The sequence below is a fragment of the Anomaloglossus baeobatrachus genome, chromosome 2 (genome assembly GCF_048569485.1).
Source record: "Anomaloglossus baeobatrachus isolate aAnoBae1 chromosome 2, aAnoBae1.hap1, whole genome shotgun sequence".
Taxonomy (NCBI): domain Eukaryota; kingdom Metazoa; phylum Chordata; class Amphibia; order Anura; family Aromobatidae; genus Anomaloglossus; species Anomaloglossus baeobatrachus.
Genome location: NC_134354.1, coordinates 113,982,113 through 114,001,224, shown reverse-complemented (window position 1 = coordinate 114,001,224; position 19,112 = coordinate 113,982,113). Strand labels below are relative to the sequence as shown.

General features: G+C 43.2%; 1 protein-coding gene across 1 annotated transcript in view; it reads right to left on the bottom strand.

Moving 5' to 3' along the window:
• Positions 1–19,112, bottom strand: part of PITPNM3 (PITPNM family member 3) — a 729,687-nt gene that overhangs the window by 107,759 nt on the left and 602,816 nt on the right. Inside the window, exon 8 of the mRNA XM_075333206.1 lies at positions 1,812–1,999. Within this exon, the coding sequence (XP_075189321.1) occupies positions 1,812–1,999 (188 nt within the window). The remainder of the gene's footprint in view (positions 1–1,811; positions 2,000–19,112) is intronic.

Here is a 19,112-nt window from a genome sequence, read left to right as displayed (position 1 = left end):
CACTTGCTTTTTCCTCCTTTACTACTTTCACTTTCACTCTCTTAACTCCTCCACTTGCCCTGCCTGGGCTACTCTGCTGTTACTCCTTCCACTTCCTCCTCCTGGACTCATCTCTCTCTATCTGCCTGGTTACTTCCTGCCTCCAGTGTTGTGAGCTCCTCGGTGGGCGGAGCCAACCGCCTGGCCCACCCCCTGGTGTGCATCATCAACCTCTGGAGGAAGGCAACAAGGATTTGTGGTTAGCTGTGATGTGCCTACCTGGAGTGTGGGGTGTGGTGGTGTGTGACCTGTGTCCCCTGGCTTGCCCAGGGCGACACACTCCTCTTATAGAAGCCATTGTGATATACGACAATATAGCCTTGGGTGGTAGTCCATCTACAGAACACAAGTAGTCAGAGGAGTAACTTCAATCTCCTAAGCCTCAAAGAAAAATTTGTAACAGGGCCTATTGCCTACCATATAACATTTATAATGCTGGTGGCATCCTATGAAGCACAGCGGTCTTTGGCCACTGTTAAGCACCAGAATTCTGGTGTGACTGCTCATTAAAAACCTTCTATAGCATAGCTTGGAAAAGTGCGTCCCGTGGGCCACTGGCTCTCTGATTGTTCCAGTCTGGCCTTGGGACGGAGACAGACGAAGGGCTGAAAACAGTGGCTAAAAGGCAACACCATGCCCTGTCACTGCTATCTGCATCCCTCCAGCATGTGAGACAGCAGATGCAATGATGTCACTTCATCTCATGTGATGTACGGAGAGTCAATGCACTGGAGACAAGCTACAGAGCACCGGGAGAACGAAAGTGAGGTGAGTATATGTGTGGTGTTTTTTTTATATGTGTCTGAGATGTTAGCATGTTTATAGGAGGCTGTGGGGGCTCATACTGTACATGGGAGGCCGTGTGGGGTTTATACTGTATTTAAGGGGCTATGTTGGAGCTCATACTGTTTATAGGGGGCTGTGCGACGGCTCATACTATATACAGCGAGCTTTGTGACTCATATGGTATGTAGGAGGTTATTTGGGGTCACATACTGTATTTACGTGGTTATGTGGGGGCTTATGCTGTATTAAAGATGTTATTTGGGCCTTACACTGTATTTAGGAGGGCTATGAGGGGGCTCATACTGTATATAGGGGGCTATATGGGGGCTCATACTGTACATAGGAGGCTATGTGGGGGTCAAACTGTATTTAGAAATCTATGTGGTGGCTCATACAGTACACAAGGGGCTATGTGGGGACTCATATTGTACATCGAGAGGCTGAGTGAGGGATCATACTGTATATAAAAGGTTAGGTGGGAGTCTCATACAGTATATAGGAAGCTATGTGGGGGCTCATACTGTATCTAGGGGTGCTGTGTATGGGCTCATACAATATAGAGCATAATGTAATGTAAGATTACTAAATTATGTTCAATATTAATTGATAATATTAACATTAAATAATAATTTTAAATGTAACTATGTTAATATTAAGCAAAATTTATTTTAGCCTATTGGTTTGACCCTCCAGAACAGTCACGGTCTCTCATGTGGCCCCTCAGGAAAATTAATTGCCCACCGCAAGGGCAATAGTTCTGCCACTACTCATGTAAAAAAGGACCAATAACCATGCAGGAGGATTTCCCTCCAGCCGTGCAGGCTACGTGAGTATCAATCCTACTTGTAACGAAACAATAGCAATAATATTAATATATTAGAAAACACACAAAGTACAAAGATCTGCTATAAACACATCTCCATTCAAAAAACAGTTGTGCTATGCAGTAACAGCCTATAGACTCTTCAGTAGAAATGTGTATTTACCTAGACAGGAACGCATGGTGTTGTGTTATGGTATCACAGTCATAGGTGGAAGAATCGCTCTGTTTCCTCAGTAAAGGCGGCCTGGGTTCTGCAATGTCCAAAACTCCTGATATGTCAATATTGCTTTTGCTGAGCCGCTTAGTACCTCTCAGGTTGGCGTTGCTTTCACTCGATAAAATGGGATTATCCTTATGGAATGAAAGAAAAAGAAGAACATAACTGCAGGGTCCTTGGAAACTAAGGCAGTCTCTACGTTATTTTTAGATGCAGTAAGAAAAAGAAATACAAGGTGTTCAGAGACATGACCAAAGTAAGGAAGGCTGAAACCAACCACCACAACCACCGCTGAACAAGACACACATGTTGAAACATCTATATTGGGCCAAGAAATATCTGAAGACAAATTTTTCAATCGTTGAGATGAGATGATAGGCCAGATGGTTTGGTGTATGTTTGGATGAGTAACAGCACAGACCTCCACTTCAACTCTGAGGCCAACAAGCTAGAGGTGAACTCCTGCGATGGTCAGTAGTGTAACTAGAGTCCAAAGGGTCTCGTGCAAAATGTAAACCTGGAGCATCCACCCCACATGTTGGTCAGATGTATGGACCCTTGTAGCATTCTACATCCAACAAAGACATATGGATTGCCCCTCTCTCTTCATTATGTAGTAATGTCCCCCATCCTGTACTAATATGCTCCATCATGTGCCACTTCCTGGTAAATATGTCCCTATACTGGTATATGTATATTCCCATTCTGATATATATGTCTCCCATCCTTTTATATATGTCCCTCATTATGGGCCAATCCTGGTATATATGTCCCCTTCCTGAATATAGATATGTCCTCTTCCTGGTATATAGGTCCCCATCCTGACATATATGTCCCCCATCCTGGTATATATGTCACCCATCCTGGAATATACATCCTCATCCTGGGTCAAGTCTGGTATTGGTATATATGTCTCCATCCTGGTATATATGTCCCCATCCTGGTATACATGTAATTCATCCTGGCCCCATACTGGTATATATGTCTTCATCCTGGGCCCCATCCTGTAGCTGATGCTTTAACTGCGTTATCAGCGGTCACGTGCATACCTGTGTTGGTTGTCACCACTTCAGAACACCGGGTTTAGAGTTAATACACATGATCAGAATGCACTGCACTTCCGGTTGTGCGCACTAGACCTTTTTGAAGCCGGGATGCGTACACCCAGCTTCATAGTGCACATGATCGGAAGTGCGAGGACATCTGATCTTGTGCACTGACCCTAAGACTGGCGTTCTCAAGAAGTGGCAACAGACACAGGTATGCGCGACACGACACCGCTGCATTGAATAGGATATTAGCCTGCCCCTGTGGGCGTGCCAACATGCTAAGAGGGCAGAATGAGGGCAGGATATAACGCACTTGCGACTAGTCCCTGCGCTCATTAGCATATCATAAAGGATCTTTAGACATACTGTTTCTAAAGATCTCTTTATCTATGCTATTAGATACAGGGACAGTTAGGCAGGGATTAGCAATATACACCCAGAACTGCTCGTGGTTCTAGGTGCATATTGCACCTGACAGGTTCCCTTTAAATCTTATAAAGATCTGCCTGGCAAATCACCTTTGCTCAGGCTCAGTTTACACTTATTGCATTTAAAGCTACCGGTTTAATGAGACATGACTGATAAACATCTTCTCTCATCACTCAGGTGATATCAGGTAGTAGAATTGCAGACAGTACAAGGTCATGTTTTGTATTAAAATAGAATTCTACCATTTGGGAATTTTACTCCTGGAAATGTAATATTCCTTATGTCGTTGTTTCATTCAGCATTTACACACTATTTCTGGGAGAGGTATACGGTAATCCCAATTGGAGTTTACTAATCTCTGCAAATGATGTATCATTAACACAAAAGCGGTCTTTATATATATGGACACTCCCATTTTACAGTAATATCAAAAATTGAAAAAACTTTGTGAAATCATTTTTTCAAAAAGGAGCAAACAATCCTAAGTATTCAATATAATCTTTATTCAATATATAAAATCACACAAACATAAAAAGATGTATACAGCAACAGAACAGACTAGCAGCATGATATGATTGCACGTATACCCTATCCACTATGCAAAGTGACTAGTGCTGTGCAAAAATGCAAGTTGTAATTAATTTCTCATCTAATGCCAATACATCGGACTTTATACCTAAACCACTTTCCAACCTGGAATAACTAGTAGGAAGCCCATAAATCTGGCAACATTAAAGATCAATAATTACTGCACAGAAAAAATATATGTTAAGGTCACTGCATTAAGTGAAGATCTGAATATTGTGCCATATAACCCAGTTGCAAATGAATGGTGGATTCGTTACCCAATTGCATCCGTAGATGGCGCTGGAGTCCAGCTTATAAGCGGGACTGATACAAAAAAGTACTTAGCATATAGATAAGTCAGCTGGCAACTGCAAACAGCTCCCGAACGGGAAAAAGTATCATGCTTAGCAGACGCCAAACTGACAGAGTGTGGGTACGATATCAACCATTCAAAAGCACAAACTTACCTGGGTATAATGTAGTAAGAAGCCGCCAATCTCTTACCCCGACGTACGTTTTGCTACCCGCTTCAACAGGGGGCATGAAGCGGGTAGCGAAACGTACGTCGGGGTAAGAGATTGGCGGCTTCTTACTACAATATACCCAGGTAAGTTTGTGCTTTTGAATGGTTGATATCGTACCCACACTCTGTCAGTTTGGCGTCTGCTAAGCATGATACTTTTTCCCGTTCGGGAGCTGTTTGCAGTTGCCACCTGACTTATCTATATGCTAAGTACTTTTTTGTATCAGTCCCACTTATAAGCTGGACTCCAGCGCCATCTACGGATGCAATTGGGTAACGAATCCACCATTCATTTGCAACTGGGTTATATGGCACAATATTCAGATCTTCACTTAATGCAGTGACCTTAACATATATTTTTTCTGTGCAGTAATTATTGATCTTTAATGTTGCCAGATTTATGGGCTTCCTACTAGTTATTCCAGGTTGGAAAGTGGTTTAGGTATAAAGTCCGATGTATTGGCATTAGATGGGAAATTAATTACAACTTGCATTTTTGCACAGCACTGGTCACTTTGCATAGTGGATAGGGTATACGTGCAATCATATCATGCTGCTAGTCTGTTCTGTTGCTGTATACATCTTTTTATGTTTGTGTGATTTTATATATTGAATAAAGATTATATTGAATACTTAGGATTGTTTGCTCCTTTTTGAAAAAATGATTTCACAAAGTTTTTAAATTTTTGATATTAAATGATGTATCATGTACAATGTTGGCCTGGGGTGCCAAGAGCCCACCAGTAATATCGACTGGTCAGCTACATGCAAATAATACATTACCCTCCTTCACATATTTATATAATAATAAACAAAGTAATTTATTAAATTAATCTGCCTTTGTACATAGTCAAGTGTATTACGCTAAGTACTGCTCTTATAGGAGGATGAGTCCACTCATACACAAGGGCCCACCGGGTGGATAGACCTGTTCTTCCATGGGCCATTCCGAGTTTAATCTTGTACATAGGATTTTAGCACTGATTTGAGGATTTGAGCACTATTTAGTTGCAGCCCCTGCTGAATTACAAATTAAAATATTTTATGAGTGCTTATACAGTGCCTTGAAGAGTATTCATACCCCATGAACTTTTTCACATTTTTCATGTTACACCCACAAACTAAAATGTATTTTATTGGGATTTTATATGATATACCAACACTAATTAGCAAGTATTTGTGAAGTGTAAAGGGAATGATACAAGATTGTCTTCATATTTAAAAATTCCGAATCTGAAAATTGTGATGTGCATTTATTTTCAGTCTGATAATACTACATAAAAAAGTGACCAGTCATTTCCAGAAATCATTTTATTAGTAAATTGAGTCCACCTGTTTTGTCATTTATTCTTTGTATAACTACAGCTGTCCTGTGAAGGCTTCAGAGGTTTGTTTGAGGTCATTTTAGAGATCAAATATTATCATGAAAACCAAAGAACACATCAGACAGGTCAGGGATAAAGCTGGGGAGAAGACTAAATCAGGGTTAGGATATAAAAAAAATAGCCAAGCTCTGAACATCTCATGGAGCACTGTTTAACCCATCATACAATGGAATGAGTATGGCACAATTGCGAATCTACCAAGACATCAATGTCCAATTAAAGCAAAGTACTAATTAGAGAAGCAACCAAGAGGCCAATGGTTACTCCGGAGGAGCTGCAGAGATCCACTGCTCAGGTGGGAGAATCTTTTCATAGGACAACTATTAATCGTATACTCCACAAATCTGTCCTTTATGCAAGGCAATAAGAAAGCCATTTTTAAAAGCAAGACATAAGAAGTCTCATTTTCTGTTTGCAAAAAGGCATGTAGGGGACACAGGTGGCATATGGAAGAAGGAGCTCTGGTCAGATGAGGACAAAGTAGTATTTGAAAGCTAGCACTGCACATCACCCTGAAAACACCATTCCCATAATCAAACATAGTGGTGGCAGCATTATGCTGTGGGAATGTTTTCAGCAGAAACAGTGTCATTGTTGATGGGAAGATGGATGGAGCTAAATACATTGCAATCCTGGAGAACCTGTTAGAGGCTGCAAAAGACTTGAGACTGGGGAGTAGGTTCACCTTCCAGCAGGATAATAACCCTAAACATACAGCCAGTGCTACAATGGATGGTTTAGAACAAAGCATATTCATGTGTGTAAATGGTCCAATCACAGTCCAGACCTAAATCTCACTGAGTATCTGTGACAAGACTTGAAAATTGCTGTTCACAGATGTCTCCATCCAATCTCACTGAGCTAGTTTACAAGAAGAATGTTCAAAAACTTCAGCCTCCAGATGTGCAAATTTGGTAGAAACATAACCTGAAAAATTTGCAGCAGTAATTGTAGCATAAGGTGGTCCTACAAAGTATTCACTAAGTGGCGCTGAATACAAATGCATGTCACAATTTTCAGATTCATATTTGTAAAATATTTACAAAACCATATATCATTTCCTTTACACGTCACAAATACTTGCTTCTTTGGTTTTTTTTTTGTTTTTTTTTTTAAATCACATAAAATCCCAATAAAATACAGTTAAGTTTCCAGGTGTAATGTAAAGTTATCTGGAAACGTTCATGGGGTATGAATACTTTTTCAAGGCAACTGTATATGTGTGAGGAAATTGTTTACTTGTTTGCATCAGCAGCATGGACAACTGTCACGTCTCCACCAGAGGCCGCTCCTGCGACTTTTGCTTCGGTCACCAGGCACCGACATATTCCCGCCGTGGGCGGTGCTGGTGATAGGGGAGGAGTCAGTACCAGTATCTCTAGTGGGTGCAGGGTCTGCCCATCCATTATGCTTGGTTTCCCTGTGACCTGCAGTAGCACTGGCTGACTGTGGTGGCGTGTGCCTTCCAGCTGAATTTACCATTTTTCAGCCACAGACAAATGGCAAGACACTATACCCTTCTTATTCCTCCTCCTGTCTGCTGGTCACCGCCAAATATACAGTCTTGTTTATCCTACTTGTTTTTGGTTCTTGCCCTGCTCTGTATATTGATCCCTGTGTTTTGACCCCTGCCTGCTCTCTGACTACTCTCCTGATTGCTGTTTTTGTACCTCGCGACCATCTCCGGTTTTAACCTCAGGCTGATTTCCTGACCACACTCTTGTCTATTGATTTTGTCCCTTTTCTGTATCTCCTGGTTTGACACTGCCTGACGACTACTCTTCTTGGGAATGCAGCCTTCCACAGGTAGCCCTGTAGTAATTCCAAATCCATGTATAGGGGTTAAAGGGTTTTGGGGTTCTCGGGATCCTGCTTAGTGGGTAGCTAGCCTCTAGCCTGTCCATGACAGCCATCCTAAGACTGTGGTTCCAGGCAGACGGTACAAGAACCTGTTAGGGCTAGGTTCACACTTAATTAAGACCTCTGATATCTTCATTGTGAAGATGACAGTCAAACTATAAAAGAAACCAAACAAAGGCTATGTGCCCACATTGCGTATTTGCATGCAGTTACACTGCGTATTGCACTGCAACATAACTGCATGCGTCCTGCGTCCCCAGCACAATCTATGAAGATTGTGCAAAGTCCATCCCACGTTGCGTTTTAGAACGCAGCGTTTCGGCTGCTGCCAAGACGCTGCGTTCTAAAAAGCAACATGTCACTTCTTTTGTGCGTTTTGGTTGCAATGTTGGTCTCTCTCTCTGTCTGTCTGTCAGTCTCTCTGTCTCCCTGTCGGTCGGTCTCTCTCCCCCCTCTCTCATACTCACCGATCACTGACCGAACACCGGCACGGCGCTGCACGGCTATCACACTGCGGCGGCTTCTCCAGCTTTTGAAAATGCCGGCCACTCATTATTCTATCTCGTATTCACTGCTTTCCTCGCCCACCGGCGCCTATGACTGGTTGCAGTCAGACACGCCCCCATGCTGACTAACAGCTGTCTCACTGCAACCAATCACAGAAAAAACACAAAAAAACGGCATGCGGTCCCCTCCAATTTTGATACCAGCCAAGATAAAGCCACACGGGTGAAGGCTGGTATTCTCAGGATGGGAACCCCACGTTATCGGGAGCCCCCAGCCTAAAAATGTCAGCAGGCAGTCGCCCGGAATTGCCGCATCGATTAGATGTGACAGTCCTGGGACTCTACCTGGCTCATCCAGAATTGCCCTGGTGCGGTGGCAATCTGGGTAATAAGGAGTTAATGGCAGTCCATAGCTGTCACTAAGTCCTACGTTAATCATTGCAGGCATCTACACCCCCAATGATTAACCTGTAAGTGAATGTAAATAAACACATACACCCAAAAAAATCCTTTATTTGAAATAAAAGACAAAAAATCACCCTCTTTCACCACTTTATTAAAATCCCCAAACACCCCTCCAGGTCCGGTGTAATCCACACGAGGTCCCGCGACGCATCCAGCTCTGCTACATCAAGCTGACAGGAGCGTCCATAGATTAACGCCGCTCCTGTCAGCTCCACGCAGAAACTGATGTGAGTCGCACTGTCAGCGGAGACGTCCCTCGGGTTACCCGCGCCCACAGGTCTCGGGTGGAGGACTCAAGCTGGCCGCGGGTAACCTGAGTGACGGCACCGGTGATCGTGCGGCTCACTGCAGTCACTCAGGGGATTTGCGGTCACCGGGGAGTCCTTCACCTGTGATCGCAAATCAAGCCGTGGCACACGCACAGAGCCGCACGATCACAATGAAGTCGGGTGAAGTTCATTTGAGTTCATTCTGATAGCGTGGCACTGTCTCGCAGCCAACCATGCTCTTTTTGACAGTGCGGTCCCACTCGGCTCTGCTGCAAGTCTATGGTGATGCAGCAGAGCCGAGTGGGACCGCACTGACAAAAATGTGCATTCTGGATGCTTTTCCCATGGCAGAGCAAGCATCCAGAACGCATGAATTCTGCAGGAATTCTGCAGCTACAATGCGTCTCAGAACACAGCTTTTTGGCTGCGTTCTGAGACGCACAGACACAGACGCGCAGTGACTTACACGCTGCGTAATAGAACACAACGTGGGCACATAGCCAAGCACTGTTTCAATCAATGTGGTCTGTATGTTGCTCCTTGTGTCCGTCATGTAACAGATTTGTTTCCCTCATGCGTTCTGTTCTTCTGTAATGGGAAGTCAGGTCTGTGAATGCTAATGTGAACCCAGCCTAATGTACAGATCTCCACACTCCAATTTTATTCTGTGGAAGATATGGTGGCACATGCAGAACTACTCTCCCAATGAATCCCACATCAATGACAGCCTGGGGGATAATGAATGCCAGTTCAGAAACAGAACTATACATTGAATTGGGAGCTGAGCTATTCGCTTGCATCCATTTGTATGGTGAGATTCTGTCATCTGCATTTGTGCAATGTATAGTGTAGTCAGAAAATTGTAGAGGGTCTGTTTCAATGTGATGGTGGATGTATGATAATTGGCGAATTGCTGACAATGCAATTCCTCATAAGAGGTCTGTGATGGGGAAATGAGATTATGAGATTGTGAGTTTGACTGGTCACAGCCATGTGCAATATGTAAGCAACGGGAAATACTAGAAAGGATAATAATAATAATAATCTTTATTTCTATAGCGGCAACATATTCCGCAGCGCTTTACAATTCAACAATTCAGGAGGTTCATATACAAGCAAGTAACTTTTATAGAAAATAAAATAATTAGAGCAAAAAAGACAACCCTGCTCATGAGAGCTTACATCTACAATGAGGTGGGGGGGACAGGGTACAGGTTCTTATTTACCATGACAATCCAGCCATCTCAAATAAATGGGGATAGGCAAAGGCTGCATGAACCAATCGTCAGCCAATCTCAGTGATGCTTTTGGGTGCGGTGGAGTTTGACGGAGAGGTTTGTTCTGAGAAGTAGTGGTGGGACTCTGAATTAAATTCGATTAGGTAATGATTTGATTTTAGGGAGTGTCTGAAGCTGAGTAAGTTGTGCTTTGTCCTAGTTTCTTGGGGTAGAGCATTCCAGAGGATTGGTGCAGCTCAGGAGAAGTCTTGGAGCTGGGAGTGGGAGGATCGGATTAGTATGGATGTTAGTCGAAAGTCATTTGTGGAGCGCAGAGAATGGGTAGGGTGATAGACAGAGGAGGGTGGAGATTTAGGGGGGTGCCGCACTGTGGAGAGCTTTGTGGGTGAGAACAAGCAATTTGAATTGGTTCCTGTAATATATGGGTAGCCAGTGCAATGACTGGCAGAGAGCAGAAGCATTTGAGCAACGGTTAGCCAGGTAGGTGACCCTGGCTGCTGCTTTAAGGATGGACTGGAGGTGGGAAAGTCTAGGTAAGGGGAGGCCAATTACTAGAGAAGTACAGTAGTCAATGCGGGAGTGGATCAGGGCCACGATGAGGGTTTTTGTAGTTTGCATGGTGAGAAAGGGGCAGATTCAATGAACAAAATGAGGAAAATCCCCAAACAATGAAGGCAAGGACAATTGTGTCAAAAACTAGTTTATAACGAATGTCCATAGAAACATAGCACAGGTATACCACTAGACCTCACCTGTACCTACGCATTTCAGTACTTTGGCTTATTCATGGTTAGAATCATGAATAAGGATAAGAGTCGAAACGCATTGGTCCAGCCGAGGTCTAGTGATATACCTGTGCTATGTTTCTATGGACATTCATAATAAACTAGTTTTTCTCCACAATTATCCTTGCCTTCATTGGTGGAGATTTTCATTGTTTGCTTCACTATTGTTTCCAAAACTGGTCAGGGCGGCTCTGCGCGTAGGCTGTGTGTCACAATTTCTCTGATGCTCTGCTGCACCTTCCTCAGTTATGGAGCTGGCATTGACAATATTCCTCTGTGCAGTGATGCTCTCCTGAACTACAGAGCCAGCAGTGACATGTTTCCTTTGTGCAGAGCATCATGCATTTAGAGATGCTCTGCTGTGTTTCTTTTGTACAGAGCATCTTGCATTTGGAGATGCTCTGCTGTGTTTCTTTGAGCACTAGGTGACTGGTTGTTTGACAGCACAGGGTTCCATGCAGGTTTTTTGAGGTGCTTTTACTCAGGTGTTCCACCTTCCTGGTAATTCCTCTGTTTCATTACGAAGCATGTTCTCCCAGAACCTTGCCAGTTGTACTCTCTGGTTCTGCAGTCGTGCTGTTGGCTTGTGTTTGTGCTTTTGTTCTGATCTAAGTTTCTTATCCCGGGACGGTTGTTTGACTCTTCTCTGCCTGCTCCCTGTTCTTCTCATTACCTCCTGTCTTCTGACCTTGGACCACTCCCTGACCACGAATTCTGGAATTCTGATCTTCGGCCTGTGACTTGAATGCGGTTCTACTTACTTCCTGTGTCCTGTCATGTCCTCCTGTTTCCTGACTCAGCTTGTCTGACTACCCTTCCGTCTATACTATTTGTAAGCAGTGACTAGCATCACACTGTGATTCTATCCAGATGGTCAACTAATGGTGAGCTGACCCTTTTCTTTCCTTTTGTTCACTAGATAGCATATAGGTCCATGAGACTATGACAACAAATGCAAGCTACTAGAGTTGATAAAAAAAGATTTGCCAGCCCATTGGCTGCCCAGGATAGCATCCGACAGACCGCAATGATGATGTCATTCCGGGCTTACAACACTGAGGATGCTGGCAAGTAAGAGAAGGTTTTAACGGTCCTTTGAATATTTTTGCTCAACTCTACAAGCTGTCTTCCAACCAGTGCAAAAAAACCCTTCGTATCTTAAAATTTTACATGTTGTCCAACCAATGCAAAAAATGTTGAATAATTTTCAAAAGAAAAAAAATGGATTTTAGCATATTTATTTTACTGTGATGAACCAAATGTCACTGTGAAGTCCTAGTCATAGAGGTTATTATTAGGGATGATCAACTACCTCAAATATTCGGCAACACCCATATTTGCCAAATAGGTCGCCGCTATTCGACTATTTGCGAATATTCGAAGCGCAATGTAAGTCTATGAGAAACCCGAATAGTTGCCGAATATCAACTATTCGGTCTTCCCATAGACTTACATTGCACATCGAATATTCGCATAGCGGCGACCTATTCATCGGATATTCGCAAAGCCGAATATTGCCGAATATTTGTGATATTCGATCATCCCTAGTTATTATGCAACTTTAGTTAAAATGTTAATGAAGGGTTGATCAAATAGATTATACAGTATGTATACAATTTAACAAAGGGTTAATTGTCATATTTTGGGGTTTTTTTTCAATATGGATGCAGAATCATAAGGTTTTTCCCTAATAGCAGTATGATGTTTAACCACTAGATGGCAAACACACTACTGTTCTAGTTCTGCACCGCAGGACAATATATTAGCATAGTAAGAAAGTCTAGACTTCTAGTTTTATACAATAAGAGCTATCTCCCCATCATAAAACTATAAACCTTATACATAGACTGCTTCATCACTATAGATTATCCTTCTACACCAGTTGCTATTAGTAACACTGATGTACATGTATAGAAAAAGCCTAACGGTTCAATGTTGTAAATTACATTTAGAGGTAGAATAAACATGGCACTGACATTCACAGATGAAGATTATGTTATTTACAAACATTTTTATTTTTTTTTCCTTTCATGAGCAGGATATAGAGCAAACTGTATGACAGCGCATCTACTGCGAGAAATGTTATCAAAATGTGGAATTATTATTGGCCAGAGATCTTTTAAAGGGATTTTCCACTATATGAACAACCCTTTTAAATTAAACGTGACCCCAATAGAAATGAATATAGCCTCTACTCAGCTCCCACCCAGCCTCTGTTCTAATCATGTCTGCGCCGCATCTGCCAGCTATCGCGTGGCTTAATTAAGACAAGTGTGCTGCAGCCAATCAGTTGGCGCTAATGGGCTGCAATACCCACACCTACCCCAGACTTCTCAGTTTTGTCAGAGGAAAGTGTGAGCAAAGTAGCCCATTAGCGGCCATCAACTGGCTGCAGTAGTTACGTGTCATAGCAATGTCACACAAGTTCTGGTAGATTTGGTGCTGAGATTGCTGAAATGGCACCAGGATGGGAAGTGATGATTGTTCGTTTGGCTGACAGTTATCACTTGTGACTCCCCCAGGGGCTTATCTGCCCACTCGCTTTCCTCAAATGCCCAATCTTTCTTTCCAAGTGCCTGATCAATCTCTTTAACTGCGCAATTCTTCCCAACTGCCTACTCCTTCTCACCAACTGACTTTTCCTTTTCCCCAACTGCCTGATCCTTCTCTCCAACTGCCCAGTTCTTCTTCCCAACTGCCTGATATTTCTCCCCAACTGACTGATCCTTATACCCAACTACCTGATCTTTCTCCTTAACTACCCATTCCTTCTCCTGAATTGTCTGATCCTTCCCTTCAATTGCTTAATTCTTCCCAACTGCCTGATCCTTCCCACCAACTGCTTGATCCCTTTCTCCAATGAATGAGTCTTCTCCCCAACTGCCTAATCATTTCCCTAACTGCCTAATTCTTTTCTCCCACTGCCTGATCTTTGTCTCCAACTGCCCAACTCTTCTTTCCAACTGCCTGATTCTATTCACCAATTACCTGATTCTTCTACCCAACAGCTTGATCCTTCCCTCCTCGATACCATCCATCGGAGGATAGTTAAAGGTCTCCATACATATCATATGGCCAGGATAACCTGCTAAAACTGTAGGTTTAGGTGATTTAAGTAACGTGTACAGGAACTTTTAAGCAGTCTAAGTCATCATAAATCACACTGCACTGCTTTTTTGACCAATTCATATTTCAGAATTTGACAGAAAGCAAAAGAATACTTCTTAATAGTAAAGAGTGGCAGCAGTAAAATATTGTGGAGATGGACTAATGGCACAGTATTTCTTTTGTTTTGCTTCACTCCTTAGTTTCAGCTACAGTGACAATGGCAGCAATATTCCAGTGGTTGGCTAAGCTTGGTGATAAGGCTCTTGATTTCCAGTTAAGAAACAATGTCTGCTCCTATTCTACACTCTGCGGCCCGCTTAATCCACCTCCCCCCCGCTATTCCCCGGCCTCACCTCTCTGCCAATTCCTTCACTGGCTTTCCATTGCCCAACAACTCCAGTGCAAAATCCTAACTATGACCTACAAAGCCATTCACAACCGGTCTCCTCCATATATTTGTGACCTTGTCTCCTGGTATCTACCTGCACAAGATCTCCTTCTCTACTCCCCTCTCATGTCCTCTTCCCACAATCGCATTCAAGATTTCTCCCGTGCCTCCCCCATACTTTAGAACTCTCTGCCCCAGCAAATCAAGACTCTCACCTACCTTCACAAGCATTAAAAAGGAACCTGAAGACCCACCACTTCCGACAAGCCTACAACCTGCCGTAACCCTCAGTCCACTATATCGCTGCATGACCATCTCTACACTCACCTACTGTATCCTCACCCATCCCTTGTAGACTGTGAGCCCTTGCGGGCAGGGACCTCTGTCCTCCTGTACCTGTCTGTGCCTTGTATTGTTTATGATTATTGTACTTGTCCCTACTATGTGTACCCCTTTTCACGTGTAAAGCACAATGGAATAAATGGCGCTATAATAATAAATAATAATAATATAAATAATAATAATAGTATCTGGAATTGGTACGGAAGCTCTTGTAGATGGGCATGTGCTGTCATACAATGACTGTATGGTGCCTCCTAAGTAATATAGATGCAATTCATATTAACTAAGTGTGGTTTGGAGATTAAAAAAAAAAAAGCTTTTGTCTGGTTTTGCTAATGGAGTAGACTAAAGTGTCAGTCATTTTGCCTATCAACTTATAAGATTTAAATTTAGTCCTGGATGCAAGAAGACAAACTGCAGTTAAGCCTTTGGGAATCAGTGATCTGTCCCAAAACTGTAAATATGAACCTATCCTAAAGTGCCATATATATTGGAAATGTAATATGAAATGTATTCAGAATGAGCTCACAAAGAAATATGGCTTGTTAGAAAAAGCTAATTTCGCCCTCATACAGCACCCTATATCTGAGCTTCTTTCAGTCCTTGTGGTTAAACCATGTAGGAAGGGTAACATCAGACTGGAAGAGGCTTTAAAATGTAATTGCATTTCTAGGGATTATTTAAGAATAATCTGTCCTGTGTGTATATCAAGAATAAGACTATTTCTGTCTATTACATGACCTGTATCCTGTACGGAAAAGGGGGGCCTGTGAAAAGAAAGCACAATAGGGTCTTACCCCGGTAGACTAGGGGCGAAAACAGAGCAATCCTACTCACCAAGTAGGGTTGTGACAGTCACAACACCTGTAACAGCATAAATCTGGATCACGGCAGCAGTACCCCAGGCGGCTGATAACAGAGAGAGGTAGTAGAACGGGGCTTTCATACACCTCGCCAATGATCGCTGATGATATCTTGGATTAAGGTAAACATTTATTTTTGCACAGGTCTACGCGTTTCGGGGGGCTCTGCTCCCTTCCTCAGGACCGACAGGCATAAGATACATCAAATCTCTTTGATGTATCTTATGCCTCTCGGTCCTGAGGAAGGGAGTGGAGCCTCCCGAAACGCGTAGACCTGTGCAAAAATAAAAGTTTACATTAATCCAAGATATCATCAGCGATCATTGGCACGGTGTATGAAAGCCCCGTTCTACTACCTCTCTCTGTTATGACCTGTATGCTGGATGTTTAGTAGTTATTCCGTCTACACTAGAAGCTTGTGTTTTTTGCTTTTGTTATCCTCACCTGCTCCTCCCTTTCCTCTCCATAGGCTTTATAAGCTGAAGGTGTTATTTGATCTCTCATTGCAGACAGATATGTAGACATATTTGAGATCATTTTCGAGAGGGAATGATTACAGCCATAGAATAAAAGTGAATGATATGGGAAGAATAAAAAAAATAGATGTATTATATCATATACGGTATTCCAACATAACATTTCCTATTTTTGTGCATCTTTTCTTATCTTTGTGTATACTATTGATTTATATAAAAAAAAATAGATATGCAGCTACTATTCAAATAAAACAGAAATGTAAGTTTTAATGATAGCTCATAAAATAAGATCACATACCAGCCAGTATGTATGACAATAATAACAGTATCTGTCTTGGGAAATACATCATATAAGAGCTCGGTGACCCCGTCAACTAATGTATCATTCCAGGCTCATTCCAGGAGTATGTAATGAATTGATAGCAGAAAATCATCTTGTTTTCTCTGAAATGTCTTAAAAGCCAACACTGACACAAGGTGAAGGTCAGGTTTTTGTAAATGAAGTGTGGATATAGTTTGGATATTGTGAGTTACAACTTCAAGTTTAAGGAGTTAAAAAAAATGCAATAAAGAAAAGTCCTTGGGCAAGTTCTGTTAAATTGAAAGAAATTCCTGTAAAGCTTTAGTCCAGCGTTATGTTTTGTTTTTAGAGCTGGGGTGGCACTTTAAATGTAAGCCCCCTGCCCACTATCTTAAGCTGGTGTCACACATAACGACGACGACAACGACGTCGCTGCTACGTCACCATTTTCTGTGACGTTGCAGCGACGTCCCGTCGCTGTCGCTGTGTGTGACATCCAGCAACGACCTGGCCCCTGCTGTGAGGTCGCCGGTCGTTGCTGAATGTCCAGCTTCATTTTTTGGTCGTCACTCTCCCGCTGTGACACACACATCGCTGTGTGTGACAGCGAGAGAGCGACGAAATGAAGCGATCAGGAGCCGGCACTGGCAGCTGCGGTAAGCTGTAACCAGCGTAAACATCGGGTAACCAAGGGAAGACCTTTCCCTGGTTACCCGATGTTTACGCTGGTTACCAGCCTCCGCTCTTGCTGCCAGCGCCGGCTCCTGCACTGTGACATGTGGCTGCAGTACGCATCGGGTAATTAACCCGATGCATACTGTAGCAAGGAGAGCAAGGAGCCAGCGCTAAGCAGTGTGCGCGGCTCCCTGCTCTCTGCACTGTGACATGTAGCTGCAGCACACATCGGGTTAATTAACCCGATGTGTGCTGCAGGAGAGCAAGGAGCCAGCGCTAAGCGCGGCTCCCTGCTCTCTGAACTGTGACATGTAGCTGCAGCACACATCGGGTTAATTAACCCGATGTGTGCTGCAGGAGAGCAAGGAGCCAGCGCTAAGCGCGGCTCCCTGCTCTCTGAACATGTAGCACAGCGACCTTATGATCGCTGCTTCTGCTGTGTTTGACAGCTAAGCAGCGATCATAACAGCGACTTACAAGGTCGCTGTTACGTCACCGAAAATGGTGACGTAACAGCGACGTCGTTGTCGCTGTCGTTTAGTGTGACACCAGCTTTATACTCACCCTCCGACGTTTTCGTGCTTTTTCTGTGCAGCTCCGGTCCCTTGGCACCAGCTTGTGACTAACTTCTTAGTGACTGGAAGTCAGAAATTGCAACACAAGTGCTCAATACAAGTCTATGAGAGCCAGAACGAGGCCAGAACAAGGCTCTCATTGACTTACATTGAGTTGTAATCTCCAGCTGCTCCATGAAACACTGGTCATAAATCAGTTAAGACTGACAATAGCAGTGGAGATAGAAGATGAAGTTGCCAGAAGGTGAGTATACGTCAGGGGTCAAGGGACATAGATTTAAAGCACTGCTCTAGCATTTTCTTTTTTGTTCAGAGCTGGGGTGGCACTTTAAATGTAAGCCCTCTGTCCCTGGTCTTATACTCACCCTCCAATGTTTCCATGCGTTTTTGGCGCCGCTCCGGTCCTGCAGCACCATCTTGTGACTGTAACTTCTCACTGGGTGGAAGTCAGGAGTTAAGACACAAGTGCCCAATACAAATCTTTGAGAGCCAGAACGAGGCCAGAACAAGGCTCTCATAGTCTTACATTGAGTCGTAATCTCCGGCCGCTCCATGAAACACTGGGCACAAATTACTTAAGATCGACAATAGCGGTAGAGATAGAAGATGAAGCCACCAGAAGGTGAGTATAAGTTAGGGGTCAAGAGACAAAGTTAAAGCACCCCTCCAGCGATGCAATAAAAAATGCTGGAGTAATGCTCAATGCTGAAACCTATTTCTTATTATTTTCTACCACTTTTGGTTGGAAAGCAAAATGGCTCTCAAAGGAGGATAAATGGTGAATATTAGCGGAGGACATACCATAACTTCAACACATGCACTTGCAAATTACATGCAATAGGGTCCAAAATCTTTGTGGTCCCACTTCATATCTCTTGATCATATGTAAGGGCTATGATCAGTGGCGTAACTAGAGTTTGATGGGCCCCGGTGCAAAGTTCAGATCTGGGCCCCCCCCACATACACCGACACTTAGGGTACGGGATAATGACACTGACATTCGGGGTACAGGATAATAACGCTGACACTTGGCTCTTACCCACAGCACCCAGATTTCCCATGATCTGAAATCCCTCTATCAGTACCCAGCTTTCCTATGTTCTGATATCAGTCTCCTGATGAAGCCAGCGTGACTGGCGTAATGCATCGGGCTGTCACACTGTGACTCCGGGACCTTGTATTGCAGTTTTTGGTAACCTTCCTTAGTGACTGTTTGGACTCATTGTTATTATTTTTATTTTTGGCTAATTTAGCCTTTGTTATATACCATTTGGTGACAGTCTCAGGATATCCAGTAACAACTTGATGCAATACAAGCACATGTTTAGCATAGATGGAGTATATACTTGATTTTGTATAAGAATACCCAGATAGGGGGCAGTATTGTTGTGTTTACCCTCAGTATGCTTGTCTATGCAATTCATATGTCCCATGTTGGAGGCA